This window comes from Nyctibius grandis, chromosome 8, assembly GCF_013368605.1.
Source record: "Nyctibius grandis isolate bNycGra1 chromosome 8, bNycGra1.pri, whole genome shotgun sequence".
Classification (NCBI taxonomy): Eukaryota; Metazoa; Chordata; class Aves; order Nyctibiiformes; family Nyctibiidae; genus Nyctibius; species Nyctibius grandis.
The window spans coordinates 33,459,358-33,480,124 of NC_090665.1; the positions used below are offsets into that span (position 1 = coordinate 33,459,358).

Genomic DNA, 20,767 nt, shown 5'->3' on the forward strand with positions numbered 1-20,767 from the left:
TAGTTTGTATCACAGTGAAAATGGATATGCCAGTGATCCACTTTTCTCCCCCCAAACTGCTGTATGGATTCAGTAAGCCTTGCATTTGAGCCTAGACCCTGTCTGTGATCTCCTCACTGTCTGTAAGACTCTGGGAAGGTGTGGATATGACATTTCAGCAATACACAAGCCCCTGATCGCCCTATCCAAATGCAAAAGGTTTTTCTTCCTGTCCTCCGACCCTTGCCAAGGGCACCTGGGTGAGGGCAGGCTCTGGGCAAAGACTGGGGATGCTGGGAGGGGGAGAACGTGCCACTTCTGTAATGGGGCCCACTGCAGGTGCAAGGCACTGCCTGATCTGTGGGCAGACGTGCCATGCCCCCTCCTTCCTTCCTTCTATAAATGGTTTTCTCCTTGATTAGTGGTCTGTCTCACCACTTCTGTTTCGATGGCCTAACTTAGAGCAGGGCTACAAATTTGCACCCCTACAGCCAGCTCAATGTCCTTAATTATATGTGTCTTTATATGTCTAAGGAAAATTTCAGGTTTGAAAATGGATGGAGAGAGGAAGGGTTGCTATATTTGTAGGGCTATGCATTTTTCCCATGTACTATTTCCCATACAGGCATCTGGGGCTGATGCTCCTTTATGGTAAGGCTGCTTTACATGAACACAAAAGGGAGTCTGAAATATGAATAATGGTGTTTTCTGCTAAAGCAATGCTGGGGGTCTGGCAGAAGCAGGAAACCTCCCCAAGTGCAATGGCCCTGTTGTGAGATACTGTCACTGGAACCACCTGCACCCTCCCTCTGTGGGATGCTCAGATGTGCTTCTCATGGAAGTCACATTTGTAACACTGAAGGAGACATCTTGCTTCTCTTGGTTTTGAGAGAGGGATAAAAAGGGAGAACCCCCCAAAAAAAACAAGCCAGTAGAAATTCCTTGCTGTAAAGTGTTTATTCATTGTTCATTACAGTGTTCATTACAAGCTTCCTATTGTACCTGGCCCTTTGTGTAGTTTTTGACATGCAAAAAGTGTCACAGTAAGATGTGGCTTAGAGTCTTGTCTCCTGTTAGTCAAACATCATCTCTTCATGTTCCTCTCAAACATGCCATGTTTTCTGGGCTTACTTACAGTACCTGCACAGATACTTTTTTCCTTTTAGTTTTTTCCATAAACAATCTGTGCAAAGGTCACCAGCCACAAACTGTTGCTGTTTTCAGAATATCTGTAATATTCGTCTGTTCCAATAAGCTTCCTACAAGAAAGTCACAGTTCAATGAAGAGGAAACATGACAAAGCTTTCTCCTTGCTTTTAATGCATCAACCACAGTCTTTTCCATTTCCCCTTCTAAAAAAAAGGCTGGAAAAGTCATCAAGAAGATGCATTCATTCATTTTAAAAAGGCTGTTGAATCAGGAAATGAAATAGAAAAGTAATTTATGCGAGATACTTCCTGGTGTCATTTACTATGTAACATTCTGTGAGATGTTCCTTTGCTTTGTTACCAGTTCGGTTCTGTCCAAGTCCCAAGCCAGACATCAATATTTAATATGCTTTATAGATGTCAACTGTTTTTGTTGGATCATTTATTGCCCTTCTATTAGGGACATAATATCCTAGCAAATGATGAAAAGTACCTGCTGGGCTAAATGAAAATGCCAGATGCAAAGAATTCTTGTTCATTTACAAATGTATTGTAAAGAATGACAATATTTCCTTCGATTTTTCTTGTTAATGTCACTTGTTGGCCGAAGAAGTGTTCCTGAGGAAGTCTGCTCCATGCCTTGTTACTAGATGAGCTGGGGAAAAAAAAAACCTCAGAATGAAGACAACTTGAGCAAAGGTATGAATCCTAGCGCAACTATACTGGCAGTGTGTTCATCTGTAACACGTGCAGCTGATTGACCTGTCCCACAGAGCAAGGCATGAACTGGAGTCCCTGTCCAACTAACTGTCCTGCCTCCTCTGCCCTGTTCATGTCAGCACAGCTTCGTGCCTTGGCCCTTCAGACCTCTGCCATCAGGACTGATGCTGTTGTAGTGCCCGTGTGTGTACTCCATTGCGATGAGGTTAGAAACCAGCAGTAAAACAATATTTCAGCACAGCTGCTTGGTGCTTGCATTTGTCAGGCACAGTGAACCACTCATGTTGGGGAAGACAACAGGGCCCTTCAGGCAGGACATGTGCTGCTGAATTTGAAGAACTGTGATCCTGGTGGAGGTTTTAGACTTCCTCACAATGCTGACTGCTGTTACCCTGAGGATGGCACGGCAACATGCTTTACCTTCAGGCTGGCATGGAAAACAACCCACCAAATCTTTCACCCAAAGTAGCCCAAGATGCAGGAAGGTACAACAGGCTGATACCCCAAGTTTTCCCGTTTCCACTTTTATGTTGGCCTGATACAGTTCTGAATCTTCAAAGACTGAGGTATTTTGCTTACTGGTGGCGTTCTCTCTGTGCTGTTTCACATATACAACTTCCATGTTCAGCAAAAGGAAGGTCCTGGTTCAGAGACTCCAGGTGAGGAACAGGCAAAGGTCTTCTGTGGCGAAAACACAGCTCAGCCCAGAGGCTGCTGAGAGTGCAGTCCATCTGTCTCTGGATCTTCACATAAGGAAGCTGTAAAGAAACCCTGACTGCAAGGTCCTGGAAGTAAACTGCCCATGCTTCATCCTCCCTGAGAAAGCAAACAGTGTCAGGTTCAGGATGAGAAACGTTCTTTCTTCATGAAGAGATCGATGTCCTCCTAAATACATGTGACATTGCTAACTTACAAGTTAGACATGTATCTTCTTCCAGGTTTAAAAGGGTTTGAAGCTGTTTGTATAAAGTTATGGAGTCTATAAACTAACCTTTCAAAGGTTTGGGGCAAACATACTCTCACAATTTTTCTTCACTTGCATGACAGGTCTGCAAAAAAGGCCTGAAAGGTTATTCCAGTACAGAGTAACACCTAACAGTGGAATTAACTATTCTCTAAAGCAGTCACATGTAACTATAACATCTATAAAATCTTGTCTTTGTATCTGAAAAATCAAAGAAGGAAATGTATCTTTTCAGTAAATATTCATACTTGGATGATCTCTGAGATCTTCCCAAAGAAGCTGTTTCAACAGCTAGCACTTTCAGGCTAGTTTTTTTTCCCCTCATGATTTCTCAGGATTTTTTTCCTATTCCTGTCACAGGCACACAAATATTTCACGAAAAATCTTCTTGCACTGAAATGCTTTCAGTTTTAGATGGTGGTGTGTTCACAGAATCAGAGAATCAATCAGATTCTGTGGCTGTTCACAGAATCACAGAATCAATCAGGTTGGAAGAGACCTCTGGGATCATTGAGTCCAACCATTGCCCTGACACCACCATGTCAACTAGACCATGGCACTAAGTGCCATGTCCAATCTTTTCTTAAACACATCCAGAGATGGTGACTCCACCACCTCCCTGGGCAGCCCATTCCAATGTCTAATGACCCTTTCTGAGAAGAAATGCTTCCTAATGTCCAACCTGAACCTCCCCTGGCAAAGCTTGAGGCTATGTCCTCTTGTCCTATCGCTAGTTGCCCGGGAGAAGAGGCTGACTCCCACTTTACTACAACCTCCCTTCAGGTAGTTGTAGACTGCAATAAGGTCATCTCTGAGCCTCCTCTTCTCCAGGCTAAACCACCCCAGCTCCCTCAGCCGTTCCTCATAGTTCAGACCCTTCACCAGCTTGGTCGCCCTCCTCTGGACTCGTTCCAACACCTCAACATCTTTCTTGAAGTGCGAGGCCCAGAACTGGACACAGTATTCAAGGTGCAGTCTCACCAGTGCTGAGTACAGAGGGACGATCACTTCCCTAGACCGGCTGGCTACACTATTCTTAATAGAGGCCAGGATGCCACTGGCCTTTGTGGCCACCTGGGCACACTGCTGGCTCATGTTTAGCCGGCTGTCGATCAGCACCCTCAGGTCTCTTTCCGCTGGGCCGCTTTCTAACCACTCTTCCCCCAGCCTGTAGCGCTGCATGGGGTTGTTGTTGCCAAAGTGTAAGACCCGGCACTTGTTGAACCTCATGCCATTGGTCTCGGCCCATCTATCTAACCTGTCCAGATCCCTCTGTAGGGCCTTCCTACCCTCCAGCGGATCGACACTGCCACCCAGCCTGGTGTCATCTGCAAATTTACTGAGGGTGCACTCAATCCCTACGTCTAGATCATCTATAAAGATACTGAACAGCACCGGCCCCAGAACTGAGCCCTGGGGAACACCGCTAGTGACCGGCCGCCAGTTGGACTTTGCCCCATTCACCACCACTCTCTGGGCTCGGCCACCCAGCCAGTTTTTAACCCATCAAAGAGTCCACCCTTCCAAGCCCTGGGCAGCTAGTTTGTCTAGGAGGATGCTGTGGGAGACAGTGTCGAATGCCTTACTGAAGTCTAGATAGACTACATCCACAGCCCTGCCCTCGTCTACTGAGCGGGTCACTTTGTCATAGAAGGAGATCAGGTTGGTCAAGCAGGACATGCCTTTGATGAATCCATGTTGGCTGGCCCCGATGCCCCGATTGTCCTGCATGTGCCATGTAATGGCACTCAGGATGATCTGTTCCATCACCTTGCTTGGCACCGACGTCAGGCTGACAGGCCTACAGTTCCCTGGATAATGTTCCCTGTTGATAACGTATTGGCAGCTATTGCTTCAGTCATGATGGCACAAAGAAATGAAGAAGTAGTTACATCTCCTTGGTTTTATTGAGGTTAAATCCAAAACACAACCAGGAAACACTTGACCCATCATTCCCCTTGTGGGTATTTGCTGTTTATTTTAAGTATTTGTACATGAAACTGCAAAAGAGCTGAGACATGTCCCTGTGAGATGCCTCTACAGAAAACAAGTTACAATCTGTCTTTCTGAAAAGAACACTGTAGACTGCAACTTTTTTCTTAAATATTCGTATACGTGAAAGCAGTAGGCAGCTTTTTGCAGGTAGAAATACTGAAGAAAAAAGGATGTGTTTGCCCAACTTGACTAAACTTCAAGTAAAACAGGATAGCATGTTTCAGGGTAGCTGCTTACAAGGAGCTGGAGCTGTTAATAAATCAGCAGCTTGAAGTATTTTACTGTTAGCTTTGGGTGCTGGAATATTGTACACAGTCCCTTGATCTGCACCTCCTGGCTGAGCTGCTGCAGAGGTTTGTCCGAGGGTGCCACCAGAGTCAGGGGACAGGCGGTGAATGTGGGGAACAATGGATACCTGTCCCGGCTCCTCGCCTAGGGAGGCAGCTGTGTACCCCAACACAGCCTGGGCATGGCAGGGCAGGGGCGAGCTGCACGTGGTGCCTCTGGCTCCTCTCTGAGGCATCAAAACATATAAGCTTCACTCTCCCATCGCCTCTCCTAATCTATTTTGTGGTAGGCTTTTCTCTGGAGAGTCTGAAATGAGCCAACTTAAAGCAGATCTTTCATCATTGAAACAAGGGACTCATGAATATATCTTGTTTAGGCAAAAAATGAAGGATTCCTAACCACTCTTGATGAAGAGAAGACTTGCAAAGTATGAGCCATATTTCTGAGTGTCATTCCAGAGCAAGGCTTGACTTGATCTACTGAGAGACTAAAACCAATCCCCTAAAACTTGCTTATTTGTAAGTACTTATTTTATTCCTTTACGTATGAAACAGTATCCAGATAACACAAGGTGTCTGGTGGGAAATTTGTAAGTGATTTGCTATTCCTCTCTCACGGTGAATTCCTACTGTAGCACATTCAGGATTGCACAACTGCAAGCTAAAATAAAACTGAAAATATGACAAAGGGAAGCAGACCAAAATAAACCCCTGATGTGAGATGCCATTACCTGTCATTGGGAAAGCAAGTCAAGATTTTCATACAATTGGCTATAACATTTCCTGAGCTAAATTATGCTGCCAACAAACCACATAAAAGTAATCTAACAAATGTCAGAACATCTTGGAAAAAAATAAAACCAAACCCAAACCCCATAAGTACTAGGGCAGGATAGAGCTATTCTATGATCTGTCATGAGAACCAGTGAATGGAGAGCTGTTTCTAACACTTAGAAAGCATCTTGGGCAGCTACAATCTGTCTGGCTAAGCTGACTTAAATATGCTGGCTGGGGAATGGGGGAGGAAGATTCCCTCCCACCCCCAATACGACGGGGAAAAAATTATTTTTAAAATGTTGTCATAGTTCTCTTTGTGTTAGCCATGGCATGTTTCAGCCTCTGAATGACACCGTTGGGTTGCATGTGAGTTCAATATTTTTTATTAAAATGCATATTTTTATTAAATTACTAAAAATATTTCGCCTTTCTATTTAAAATCTCTGTATGCAGTGCTATAACCTGGTATATATTTGAGAAATTTTAAGACAGATGGGTATGCAACATAGTTTAAGAAATGCCAGTGGGAGAGCAAAAAATATCCACATCATTAGAATATGAAAAAGATGAAGTCTATACTTGCATACAACCAGGAGGTAAAACACTGGATCGGTTTGCCAAAGAAACCTTTCCTGATTATGCTGAAATATTTTATGAGAGGTTATCAAAGCATTCCAATGAGGCTATTGCATAACTATTGCATATAAAGGACCACATAACTTAAAACCAAGGCCACATACAAGGTGCAGCTGTATGAATTGCTGTTCAGATGTACAGCATAGTTTGGCTCCCATAACTACCTCTGCGTGTGTTCTTCCCCTCACGGGGAACACAGGAAAGCTCAGCTGTCCATGAATGTGGTGCTTAGGGATATTGTTTAGTGGTGGACTTGGCAGTGTTAGGTTAATGGTTGGACTTGATGATCTTAAAGGACCTTTCCAACCAAAACGATTCTACGAAAGCAGAATACCAGACAAGATGGCAAACAATCTGACTTTACAGCTTTGCACAGCACAAACGAAGGGGGAAAGGGCAGAAAGAGGCACGAGGCACAGGGCTGAGCCCCATGCAGGACATGCGAAATGCAAAAGAATGAGGTTCCCAGTGATTCCTGGGACATGGTCAGGAGGTGCAGCTGAGTTAAATGGGAAATCTAAATGACATCCTATTAGCAGACTATTCCTGGTTTTGTTTTAAAATTGAGCAGGAGTATCGTCTGAGTGTAGTATACTCTGTTTGCAATTCTTTCAGATGCGGGAGCTCAGGCAGACAACAGCAAGCCTGCGCTGTAGAGCCTGGTGTGGTGGTAAAATGTCAATCCAGATCACTGAAGACTAAAAACGTTATCATAACCCCCTGGTATTGTTTGGGAGGATAATTTCTTCACACTTAGGGACTACAGGACAAAAAAGAAGCCCAATGCAATTTGAAGTGCCACCATCCATCAAGCTTTTTGCATTTGCAGCACTTGGAACTACACAGTAACAGACCGGGAAGGAAGCGCTCCCTGCCACAGCACTGTGGGAGAGAGAAAATACAGGTGCAAGGCTGCAAAGGGCCAGGCTCTACTCTGGTATATTTATCTGATATTATCACTGTGGAAAGCAGTTCCTGGGGCAGATGAAGAAGCTACCGAATGAGACAAAACAAGACCACAAGTCTCGCATCCCATGGAGAACCACAGAGTTACTGATAGTGCCTAGCTGAAATCAGGAATTTAGGGGAGAGATTGAGAGCACAGCCAGCATCTATCTCCATCTGCCAGATTTACCTCAAGCTCTGAATGGCCCTCTGCAAAAAGTGCATTTCTGAGAGCAAGAAGGGATCTCAATCGACTGAAAAAACATTGAATTTCCAAGACGATCGCCATATTTTATGGTAACTATCAGCATTTGTTATGTTTTGCATGCATTTGATACTCTGCTTAGAAATAACCGAGTGATACCAAGGGCTGGGGGATAACATACCCCTGCGCTGTGTGCACTTCCCTCTGCGGCCAGCTCCTGTGTCTGCAGCTCGAAAGCACTGCAGGCTGCTCTTACTACCGTGCATTTAGACTCTTAGAAAAACAAAATGGTTTGAATGATATAATTATGAGGGGTTTTTCTGTATTATATTCTTCTGGGAAATACAAGGTGGGAGGATTAGTTAATATTTTAGACTACAGGAGGTAAATCAACAGAGAGGCGTGTATAGAGTGTGTAAGTTCTGTGTAAGTCCACTGCTGTTTAACGGACTGCAGTGAAATATCACAGCACGTGTACACGTAATTATCTCCCAGGCTGGAGACTGGATCCTTAAAGGTTTCCTTGCTACACATTACTTCTCTAAACAAGAGACGGAAATATAATACGATGTTACCAAAGTAGATGATTCATTCTGATATGCTACTTAAAACACGCCAAGGACATCAGCTACAGCTCAGCCAAAAACTCCCTGTCTGAAATAAACATTGATCTGATGGGAGTCCTGCATTAATTTTTAAAACATAACAGCAGGGGGCAAGGAGGGCCAGGGTGCTTCACTGCAAACTGGCTGCTTACACAATAGGAACGAGGTATATTTTCAGTGCTTACTGTTATTGTACTAAATAATTCTCCCCAGAAGCTGTATTTGCAATGGCAAATTTCTGAAGAGTTCTAAGGTTTTTAAGCCTCTTCTTTCAGAATAATTCAGTTTTCAGTAAATAGTCTGGAAAAACACATCCTGCTTTGCACATTGCACATAAGATTGCAGAAAAGTATTTTTAGGGTCATGAGCTAAATTAACATCTGGCTCAATTGATATTTCAGCTGTATTGCATGCATTTGGTCTGGATGTAGCCCATTGCTTATTTTTTGCCCTCAGATTATGCAGTGGCATTTATTCTATATGCATGTAGCATGCAACCTATTCCTAACATCTGAATAAATCTTGGGTTTTCAGTCATCTGGCATACTTGTAAGTTCTCCACATTTTTTATTACTTTGCTTACAACTAATTACTCTGGATACAGCACAGTCTATTTATATGCTTTGTAAACAATCCCTCTTCCAAATACTTTGTGGTATCGTTTTCTTCAGTGTCTTTATGGAAGATTGTCAAATGAGGGAAGCAGCTGAACTGGAGAGGCATAGGAAAGAATGGAAAATAAATCGCCTAATATCAACAAGGAAGTGATAGTCAGTGTTAGCAAATATTTATCTGATAACTATTCTGTTAAATTATTTACAAATTTGGAGTAATATGTTACCTGCTGCTATGCAAAATGAAGATTTGCTTTTTTTCCTGTCAGACTGCCAAGTGAAGTCACTTCAGCACGTACAATCCCACAGCGCAGAACAAGCAGCTTTGGTGCCACGGGGATTCTTCCCGCTACTCGAAGATGGCCTGACAGCAGTGATCAGTCTTTTAGCACTCCTGCAGGCACCAGCATTTCCTCAAAAGTATCATTTACATAATCAAATGATCTTTTTCTTAAAATAGATGCATGTCTTCATCTCTACGGATTAATGCATTGTCTCCAGTTCTGCAGGTAGGACAAGGGCATGCTTGCCTGGCTAGTACATGACATTTCTTCTGTCAATCAGTATGAAGCCCAGAAGGAAGTTTCCTATCCCGAAGTTTGTTAAACCAAAGGCCTTCAAAATCTCTTCCATCCTCCAGAGTGCAGAAGATGGCATTGAGTGAAGGCACGGAGCTGCTGCCGGTTGTCAGAGGCACGTGGGAAATGCTCCTCTTCCCTGTGACCAAGTTCCTGAAATCTGGAGTTCTTGCACAAAACCCATGGGTGCATTTGACAGTTACTGGGATTTTGCAAAGGTAAACTTGCACTATTTTTGGCAATATTTATATTGCCAAAAATGTAGGTTATTTTCATATAAAGAAGTGTGTAACTGAAATATCCAGATGGATTTGAGGAGAGGCTTTTATGTCTTTGAAAATTTAACACTTTTTGATTGCCACTGTTTCCTCAGGAGTCTGCTTTTACAAATGTGGTGTTTTAGGACCTGTGAATATTCCAAATGAGCTGCCCAAATTTTACAGGAAAGCTCCATTTTATAATCAGCCTCATACTGCCCCAGCTATCCCAGTGAATGACAAAAACTAAAACCTCAAATCAAAAAAAAAAATACCCCACCAAAAAAACCCCCAAAACCCCCCCCGAACAAATTTTAAAAACGCACAAAACAAAAACCAAACACATACAGCACCAAAAAAAAAAAATCTAAAAAAAAAACCCTTGTAAAGAATATTAAGCTTAGGGAAATAATTTTCTAATCAATAATGTCACTTCAAGAATAATGCAAATCTTCTGAAAACATCTGGGGTTATTTATCCAACATATTAATGTGTATTTAAACTATAAAAATACTTTCTGAGATAAGAAAGGTTATAGCTGCAGTTCTTTGTAAAGAAATAAAATATTATTTTTTTTTGCAAATTTTTATTAAAATCAATTTTGTTCCAATTCTCCAACAGGCAAATAAGAATGCTGTTATATTTACATATGTAACTTTGAAACCATTGCAAGTTAGCTATCAAAAGAGAGTACTTTGCTTTGGAAAAGAGCAGTTAGCTTACATGTGTTGGCCAACCAATTTAAAGCAAAGCTAAACATCTGATAACCATAAATGCTATTTTTTGTATGCACATTCTAATACCATAAGTACTTAAGACAAAAAAGTGATCCCCAAACTATAAAATAGAAAAAGAACAACCTATAGAATTTTTATGGGTTTTTTTTCCTCTTACTGGTTTTAGAGATGGCTACATTTTGGTCTGTGTGAACATCTGTGTCAGCTGGATGGTTTCAGAAAACTTTAAACAGCCCCAGTAGTTTCTGAAGGGAGGTTAAAAGTACATTGTTGTGCCTGTGTTTGAAAATGGAGACAGAGGTAAGGTTTGGCATCTCCTGCTTCAAAGAAAATGGCTAAAATCTGGCAGTGCAGAAGGTTGTTGTGCCAGCCTGGTGTCTCTTGCCCTGCCATTGCAATTCACACGGTTGTGAGCTTCTCAAAAAGAAGCAAGTTCACTTGTGTCCAGGAGAGACACCTCAGATTTCACCGCTGGAGGTCCTGGGGTGCAACACCCATCTGTCTGTGGAGGATCTGGAGCACCAGAAGGTCGGAGCCCTATGAAAAACAATCCATGATCCTGTAAGGACTCTAGTGTGCAATGTGAGGTTGCAAACAAAAGTTAATGCTGGTACTTTGACAAGTTCTGGACTTCTCAACCTTGATGATGTTCATTCATTAAACTTGCGTGTGTGTTTGGGTCAACATGGTGCAGTTACTCACGTCATCTGTTGTTCAACTTTTGACTATGCCTAAGCCAACGCCAGATAACTAAACAACCATGAGGTTTTTATGGCTCTCTGTAATAAGAATAATCCAGGCACATCTGGCTTAATGAACTTGCCTGATCCAAGCAGAAACAAAGACTCATCTTTCAGATGTATTCATAATTTTCCTCTATTTTTTTTAATCAGTGTTTATAGGAGGATTTTATTCAGTTTTACTTTTTTACAAGACATGAGGGGGGAAGTATTGCCCTGAAATAATTCTGTGCCTGGTGAAAGACCTAGTCCTTTACTTTGTTGCAACAGTAGTTCTTGCTCACATATCTAATAAATTTAAATAACTGAAGAACAAAATTTCATCTCTAAAAATAAGGTGATGAAAATAGCCTATTAAAAATACTATGCTATATTGGTGGTACAGCTGTAAGGGATTTACAAAAATTAATTATATTACTATTGTAAAAATACCAGCATTGAAGTTAACGCCAATGTATTTTGGTCTTGGATTCCACATATTCATCTGTCTGGTATTTTCAGAAAAAGCAATCTACTTAAACTCTCTTTCTCTATAGAAAATTTTTCCTGCCATTGTACATGCCTGATCTAGAATTCTTAATTTGGAAATTAAATGTTCATCAGACAAAAATACCATGTTGTACTTTACAATACTTTTGGCTTTCTTCTTATATCCAGAGATTCCAAGAAAACAAACAACAATAAGCCCTATTTTTTTTCCTTTATTGGGAGCTAAAGAGTACTGGAGAAGTCTGATGATGACTTACTCGTGAAAGAAAAAAAGGTGGGAAATAGTGCAATTTCCGTTTTCATTGATACTCTTAATACCTACTGTGTCTGGAAGCTCCTGTTTTGATGAACGTAATCAACAAAAGTTGTCACATTTAAATTACTCCATTGTTCTGCATGATTTAGGTACACTGTGTCTTAAGAGACTCAGGATATTTAAAAACCACTAGAGAGAATTGGTGGGAAGTTGGAGGAAACTTTCTGACATATCAGAGCAATCGTTTTTTGTTAATGGTTGAGATAACTATATGAAGTTGCTCAAATTATTTATGTTTTTGTGATTAAATTTATCTCTTCCCAAAGATGCAGTTCATAAGTATTCATAGTGTTATGACATTATTTCTCTCTCTTTCAAAGTTTGGGCAGGGAAAATAGAGTTCTTGTGGCTGTCTCAACCAACCACATTTTGCATCATCTTGATGGTCATAAACTGGAGTCTCATGGAATTTTCTGTTTCTATAACTGAGGAGGAAATTCTGGTAAGATTTTTAATATGTGAACAGGTCCTCTTACTTCAAGGCAGAATTTTAATGTGGTGTTAGCCACTGAGCATCAGTAGCTCACCTCTCGTCAGGTGAGAAAGTGGAGGACTGAGGCTTCTGCAAACTCCCCTTGCTGTTGCCAGAAGCTAATTTTGCAGAAGCAAGCCAAAATTGTATTTTAGTTGGTGCAGAAGGACTATCTGGGAACACATTTTTTTTGGCTGCAGGGCAGCACTGTGAAAACCTGCACAGCCCCAGGGCTGGAAGCCGAGATGGTCAAGAAAGACTTTTCCAGGACTAATGAACTGCAGAACGAAGCATCTCCCACAGTTGCTGAGAAAAGGAATGTCTTTAAAAAGGACTGGCCTAATGCGGAGCTCTCTGCGGCTCGGGAATGAAATACTTCTCAGATGACTGCACTGGTTCTTCCAGATGTGTGAGCAATTTTTAGTGCTGATGAGATTTTGCTAGTGGGGTGAGAGCACCATATGAGTGTGGACAGTTTCACTCCAAATGGGCTCCATTTTTATTCTTTTACAGAGAGTTGTTTTCAGGAAATACCTGCAGATTTTATCCTGCAGAAAGATGTCCTATAAGATGTCCCTAAGGGTTTTTTGACTCATCCTTCCAATGTGAAAGGGTGCTATGGAGCACTACCAAGGAGGTCAAGTAAGTGTCCATGGCTGCTATGAGCTAGTGTTTTTTCACATAGGGCAACCATAGCTTTTTATTTTTTTGCAAAAATAGGCTTCTGCTTCCTTTTACTGATGGAGACAGGGCAAGATTTATACAATGACAGAGAATCAGGGCCCTCTGGGGAGAGTTCCTGCCATGGGCAGCAGGCTTTGGGGAGACCTGCTGGGGAAGCCCTGGTGCAGGGGACCCCACCAAGGTTGCTGAATGCCCATGGCAGGAGGTCACAGCCACAACTCCAGTGGAGGAACGCTGGTTAAACACACCTGCTGAGGCCTGTCTTGCTCTCTATCTCTCTCTCAGCACACATCAGTAGAGGTGGTGATTTGGTCCTAGGAATACAGACTCTAAGATGTATTTATGGACTTCACCTACAAGGGGATTTTCAGTTCAATGAGTATCCCAGAAAATACCTCATGTCAAATACATCTTCCCGCCTGTAAGAGTGGGTGTCTCCACTTCCTGCCTGGATGGCAAAACACTCCATCAATGATGGCATAAAGATTAACTAAAAATTAGTGTCATTGTGTTTTCTCTAACTACTTCCCTGTTTTTTCTTTCCCCAGTTGCTCTTAGGCTCCAGAGCCCCTCTTTGAGATGGAAATTTACTGTGCTTTTCTCTTGGCAGTTCGGCCTATTTGGTAATTGGAGTCTTCTTGTTTGGTGAGCCGTTCCCATGGTTCCCACGTTGCACTCGTTCTTGCTCTCGTATTTTCCGTTCCCTTATTACTTTCCTAATAACTGCTTCTCAGGCTTCTCTCTTCCTTTAGTATTTTCTTGTGTGTTTGGCTAGGCTTTTCCTCATTCTTGGTATGGCATACGATGTGCCATCACCGGAACAAGACGTCACAGCCTTTCAGCTGCTAGGTGTGGGGTTGCTCCTCCAGAAGGCTTTGCTTCAGTCGCCCGTTTCAGCTCTCTCCATGAGAGTTTTTACTCTGCTTTATGGTGTGGCTCTGCTATAGCAGTGATTTTCTAAAATGGATGATACCTGGTCTTGTAAATAACTGCAAGTATCTTGGCTTCAGCGAGACACCTTTCTCAGTTGGAGCCGCTGGAGCCTTGTGGTCTGGAGCCTCTGCTCTGTCTTGCGGTTCACTGAGGCTCTCTTCTATTTCTCGCTCCTGGCTGGATATATTCCCCTGTTTCCTTTAACTAAGCATCTTAAGGAATCTCACTAGTCTCTACGGTCATTTGTGGCTTGGCATGTCAGTCCTGACTCTATCATGCCATTTTTTTGCTCTGTGTGCCAGGACCTCTTAAGTTTGGTCCCCTGTACCCGCAGCATCTCTCTTTTCATCTCTCAGCCCCTTCCCCTCACAGGTTTTTGTGTGTTGGTCTTGTAAGGCAGAAAAATCCTCTCCACTCTGAATTCTTCAGAATGGAAATTTATGTTAATTATCTCTTTAGTCTGCTAGTAGAAAATTAGAAGGGATGGGATTAATCTAAGAAGTCATCAACTGTGCTCTTTAAACTCATTTCCAGATTTTTGGTATACTCAAAACTGGGGAACACTGCTTCTGACTAATTCCTTCTATCAGAAGGTAACAGGCAGAACTGGAGAGAGAAGGCAGGTGCTCGTCATTACAATTTCTTTCACTTTGTACAAATACACATGTCTAACGGATTCAGATCTGGAGTCCCCCTTTCTTCAATTTTAGCCGTTTGTTGTCAAAGACATGCTGTAATCCTTTCCATTTCTTGTATTTCTTAATCATATTTGATAGCTTGGTAACTTACTTTAACCGGAGCAATGTGTTAAACTTTTTTTTGGCTGCCACAGAGAGAATTCTAAATAATTTTGCTGAACTAGGTTCCAGCAGTTTTGGTACGTGGCCTAACACCATATATTGTGGTGTGCAGGGAAAATCAGTTCTCCAAAGGGAACTCAATAGCAGTGTGCATCTTCTGCCAAAAATTCCTGATTCTGGGACTGTACCAGGAAACTTGTGTGGGTCCCGTTCTGCTCCTAGTCAAGTCAAAGGTAGAGCTCCAACTGACTGCAGTGGGATAAGGCTCAGGCTCCAACACTCAGTCCTCACATTCCCATTTCGCACATTTTCCTTCAAATTCTTATTAATTTTTTCCTTTATTTTTAGGCTCTGGCAATATACTAATCATTGCTCTCTCCTGTACATTTTCTGGAAGGAGAATCACGGATAGGAACCATTTTCCTCACCTCTTACACTGGTTAAGAGTAGCTCCTGTTCTGTGCCTCAAAGCGTGGCTGGGACTCAGCAGCTGCAACCTGGAGTGACAGATGAGCAAGTTAGATCATGAAAGGAGGAAAAAAAAACGCTGGAAAAGGAGAAAACAAACAGAAGAAGAGCTTGTAATCATGTCAGAAAGGCAAGAAGTGATATCTCAAAAGAATTAATTTTGTATTTCAGTAATTCCTGGGTTTACTTGGAGAGATAAGAGAAATCAAGGGTAGGCTGTGGTCAAGCAGGAGACAGCAGACATGGAAAAATGGGATCTCAGGGCAGTTACCATAGGAAATGAAACTCCAGCGTCACTGTGTTGCAATGAGTGCTAACCCTTTGGGAGCTTGACCATGTCTTTTGGTGTGCCTAAGTATACAGACTGCTATATATAGCTCTGGAAATAAACACATGTAATCTGATAGCTTTAAACATAGTAGGTTTTGCTTATTAGGCTGTAAGAACACTTGGAAGAAGCAAGCATAAGAATAAAACTGATACTGATTTTTGCCATGAGGCTTAGAAGAGATTTGGAGCTCATCTAAAACGCAGGGTGATGGGCAACAAGTTGGGGACTTCTGGACCATTTCCCACAGTGCCACACCCTCACCGGCTGACATGGGGGACGTCACTTCATTTCCTTGTGCTTTTTCATTTGCTTTCTTCATCTGCATTAGATGGTGCTAATTTCTTCTGTTAGGAGCTTCAGCAGCTCTGAAGGATGTTGATATCAAAGCAAAGTAACTAAGCTGCAGAGTAACGTTAGTCACTTCTCAAAAAAAAAAAAAGAAGTGCAAGAGCTGCCAGGCAGAGAGACACAGGGAAGGGAACAAGGAGCATCCCTTGTACATTCCCAACCCATTTGTGGACACATGGCTCAGAGACATGTGAGCTGTGTGCGGCGGGGTGATGGGAGGCCACAGGTAATCCTTCCCCTGCCTGTGCCTCCCCACAGCCTGACCAGCCCTCTGGGCTCCTCGCAGGAGAATAGCCAAGGACCCTGCCCAAACAGCCTAAAGGCTGGGTTCAAATCACAGCAGGGGCTCTAACAAGGACCCAAGGAGCAAAATGCCAAACAGGAGTAAAGTGTCCTACTTTGTGAACTTAATTTTGTAGTTTTGGATATAGAAAACTGAACAACCAATGCTAATGTTTAAACTTTATACTATTTTAAGTCACTGCATAGTCAGGGTCAGCAAAGCTTTATTTATACCCTGTATGTGCAGCTGGCAAGAATCTCAAGTTGTGCCTTCTTCAGTGCAAACACTGCTAGAAAGGGAGAGCTCGGCACGTAATGTCCCCAGCCCATCTCGCCACGTGCTGCAGGTTGGCTCCTGTACTTGTCGATGTGCACTGAAATGAGGGCAGAATTCTCTCCATAATAGCCCTAATGCTGATGCTAAAGGGTTAAGAAATCAACAATATATCTACTGCATACAAGACATCTTATTTAAGGGATTGATAGATTTCATGGAATTGCACCAAACCATTCCAAACCAAATCTGCAATGTACCCATTTTAGTTCATCTTAATGCTAATAAACAAAAACTAAATGAAATATAACACTGCAGTTGTTGGAAGCCATTCAAGTGTGGTTTAAAACAGAACTGCTGACAGACTTTATTGCAGCAGTGTCCAATACCTCCCTGGGCAGGCACTGTGTTCTCTTCAGTGAACCCATGGCAGCCAGTGAGACTCTGTAGATTCTGAATGATTCAAGGTATTGAAAATGAATTTGAGTTTCAAATTAAACTATAATACACTCCGGTGTGTTGCCTGAGAGTAACTTGTTCTCCTATAACTTTGGCTTCTGTTATCCCCAAGAAAATTCACCTGTCTAGGTTTGCTCTTGGTTCCCTCACAATTTCCCCCCCCCCGCCCCAATTTTCTGCCTGTTCCCAACTACCTGGATCACCCAGAAAAGTCCTCCTCAGCTGAGTGGGGCATCCTCAGTGAGAACAATATAAAATCCTTGTCACGTACAACCTTTATTTGTGCCTTATCACTTGTCTTGTTTTCTGCTGTTTGGGAATATGTTCGGGTTTATTTCATGTTGCCTTTCTCCATCTTACCTACAACCTGAAGGTCTTTGCTGCAGGTCTGATGTGAAATCTTCGTTCTTGCAACACCCAGCAAGAGCCAAATACCACAATTCTAACTCACATCGAATTTCTGCTTAGATCAATGGAAGTTTTGCCTAAGTAATGCTGCAGGATTTGACCACAGGTTTGCTGTACAGTGTGTATTACAACATCTGGTATTGTTTAACTCTACCTTGTTTGTTTTGAGAGACAGCTTGCATAAAGATATCTTATGGGATAAAGTTACCTTGTCCCAGTAACACAGTCTATTGTAAGAAAACTGAAAATTAAAGCTAAAAAGACCTTTGTGTCTTTAGGAAGAAGACGGTGAAGAGCGTCGTGTTTCTTTTGGCATTGTAATGCTACCAAATTACATCTGCTCTTCAAACATTTTCCAGAGGAATGATTGCTGGACCCCACTCTAGTTATACTCGAGATGCAAAACCTCCAGCACACTCAGCTTTTTCTCCTTATACCATTTCATCATCTCTCTTCTCCCCCGCCTCCGTCCCCACATTTTAATTTCACTTGCAGCTTCCTGCCGAGCCTTCCCAGCTGAAGCCGAGCGGGAACCGGAGGCGCTCCTCGCCCTTCGGACGCACTAAACGCCATCACCTGTCTGCCTCTTCCCCCCATCGCTGCCAGCCGGACCGGGCGCACCTGGGACGCCGCACCGCTCTCCCTCCGCGGCCCCGCCGGGGCTTCGGCGGACGGCGCTCGGCTCGGCGCGGCACTGCGCGCCCCGCGGCTGCCGGCGGGTGCGGCTCCGCGCCCGGGGGGGACCTGCGCGGGGCAGCGCGCCCCATGCGCGGCCGGGGTCCGGCCCGCCTCGGGGGCCGTGTCTGCTGATGTAATCGCCAGGCAGCCGGCGCTGAAACCCAACACCGAGGCGGGCGGGAGGACCGCCGGTGCGGGGCAGGCGGCTCCAGGGCCGCTCCTCCGCCTGACTCCGTGGGCAGCCGCGGGGCTCCCCTGCCGCCCGGCCCCCGGCGCCCCCCCCCGCCCCGCCCCCGCGGGCCGTACGCTGGCCGCCGTCGGGCTTGCGCGGAGCTCGGCGGAGCGCTTGCGGCCGGCGGGGTTCCATGGACAGGACCTGAGCCTGCGGCGGCGCGGCGCTGGGCTCCGGCTTTCCCTCGGATCTCCGCTGCCCGGGCAAATGCATACAAATGCATTTGGGAGCCGAGAGGACAAGGCGAGGACGCATCTCTCCCGCGGCACGAACGTAAGCGGGAGCCGGGGAGGCGTGACGGCGGGCCCCGCTCCTCCGGCCGGCGGCGACGGGGCGCACCGCACCGCCAGCCCAGTGCGAGGCGGGGGGCTCGGCCGCGGGGCTGGCAGGGGATGGGGCTGCGGCTCAGCTCTTCTCCCGGGGGCAGAGGACGGTGGCCCGGGTGGGCTGTGCCCCACCGCTACCCCCCGAGCTCCAGCTGTAGCCCCGCGAGGTCCCGGGTGCCCCGGGAGGACCGGCGGGGGCTGCGGGGTTGCCGGTGGCTGTGCGTCTCTCGCCCTCGCACGGCCCTAGCCCTTCCAGGTGCTCGCCCTTGTCTCTCCTGTCCCTCTTGCTTTCCTGGATGTTCCCGGTCCCATCCAGCACCCTCGTGCCATCCTTCCCCCGTCCGAGCCGACGCCCCGGCGGGCAGCCTGGCCATGGGGAGCCCGCCCCGGGGAGGGTTACGCAGGTGTGTGGCCCCCGGGGAGCGGTGGCAGCCTCACCTGAGAGCCAGTGCAGCCCTGCTCCCCGAGGGGGGGACCGGGACCCCGGGGGAGAGTGTGCCTCTGCACCGCCAGTAACCTGTCTGCTCGTCCTCCCTGTTGGTACCTAGCTATTAAAGCGAAGAGACAAAACCTGCAGAATTTACGTTTAAGAGCTGAGGCTACTCTCTTAATAAGAGGTGACCAGATGAGGTGCCCTGTATTTACGTGCTTCTGCAATAGGCGTAGGTATTTCTAGTGTGTGGTCATCTACGATGCAAAGGCAGAGCTCAGCTCTCCTCTAAAGTTTGCCTAAAGGCAGCCTAGGCAAGATGATTGTGAGCTTCTGATAGTTGTAATGATATTCTAGAGGTATGTGTCTCTTTTTTTGTAAGGTGCTTATTTTCTTCTGGCTGTGGCTTCAATTAAGTTTACTGTGAGCTCCGAGCAGGACAGAGAAGGATTTGTTTTGTGTTATAGTGAGGATTATGCTGCTCAAGCATGGCTCGTGTATAATCTGGGTGCGCTTGAATGCTTATGAGCAGTTTGGTGGCTGCCTGAAGGTGGTCTTCCTGGGAGATCTGTGTGTTTAATGGCTGTGTCTGAGGGACTTCAGGAATTGTCGGAGTGCAATTTAAAAAATGGTTTTATTTGATATCTGTAAAAGGATATTGCTGATAGAGAAACATGAATTACAGTAAAGTAGTACAGTAGCACAGATGCAGTTTACCCAAGTTCAAGATCTGAGATCACGTCAGACTATATATCTATGTGCTTCTATATAGACAAAATTAATCTCGTTTACCTAATTTACTTGAGTAGAGAGAAAGCAACCTGGTTACTTGCCTGTGTTAAGAAATCAGAAGTCTTCGCAAAAGGATCAGGTTTCCTTAGCATATATGAAACCAGTCAATCCCTTGCAGCCTAGACCATCTTTTTGTGGTTCTAAAATCACATCTTTTAAATTAATTTTCTCCTTTTAGAAATACTAACAGAGTTGACTGCTCTTCTGGATGTGGTAGTTTCTCATCTTAAGCCAAATGCTGCCCAGAGAGTGGCTGGGCGTTTTTTTTCTCCAAAGCACAGCACTGTTGTAGGACTCCTCTTAGGTCACTGCTCCTCAGGGGGAAAGGGCAATATATCTGTTGATCCTCTGCCTCTCATGTTATCTTGTGTGTCTCCCTTTTTCCCTTCTTTCAAATTGTGAACGTGCAGCAAAGGATTCAGGTGTTTCTCCCTCTCTGGTTAGGTGCACAGTGGCATCCGTGCCCAAAGGACATGCAGCTATCACCTGGGAGAGGCTGTGGAAGTTGTTGTGTCCCCTCAAACCAAGTTGACTGTAGGTCTCTTAAAACTTGGAAGCAGCACTGGCCCTGCTGGCTGATCTCATTATAGCACAAAGGAAGATATCTTTCTTTTCAGATCTTGAAAGATAAGGTTTTGAACAGTTTGGGGTCTTTGAGAAGCCTAGGGTATCTCTGTCCACAAGGTGCTATCACCTTTCCCAAAACTCTCCTCAGACCTGACAGACACAAACTGGGCCATTCTCCTCAGCAGTCCTCAGAGGAGATCTAATGAAGTAATGCATGTGGGGCAGGTGCTGGTATTTAAAAAATCATCACTGATGAGCCTGGAGTTGAACGCAGCCCTTGAGTTTAGTGTG

At 44.4% G+C, this 20,767-nt stretch overlaps 1 protein-coding gene and 1 long non-coding RNA gene across 6 annotated transcripts in view; one reads left to right on the plus strand and one right to left on the minus strand.

Annotated features, from left to right (window-relative positions):
* Positions 1–1,655: 1,655 nt before the first annotated feature.
* On the minus strand, positions 1,656–15,683 carry LOC137666569 (uncharacterized). Of its 2 annotated transcripts, none has more exons than XR_011048662.1 (3): positions 15,621–15,683; positions 15,310–15,378; positions 1,656–1,782 (listed from the first exon to the last, which is right to left on the minus strand). It is a non-coding gene; the product is annotated as an uncharacterized lncRNA (long non-coding RNA). The 2 variants fall into 2 exon arrangements; XR_011048663.1 differs by lacking the exon at positions 1,656–1,782 and adding an exon at positions 10,295–10,984.
* A 2,783-nt stretch (positions 15,684–18,466) lies between these two features.
* Positions 18,467–20,767, plus strand: part of COL24A1 (collagen type XXIV alpha 1 chain) — a 147,790-nt gene continuing 145,489 nt past the window's right edge. For all 4 annotated transcript variants that reach the window (XM_068406150.1, XM_068406152.1, XM_068406151.1 and 1 more), the window contains exon 1: positions 18,467–18,634. In XM_068406150.1, coding sequence (XP_068262251.1) covers positions 18,579–18,634 — 56 coding nt within the window. In that variant the 5' untranslated portion in view covers positions 18,467–18,578. The remainder of the gene's footprint in view (positions 18,635–20,767) is intronic.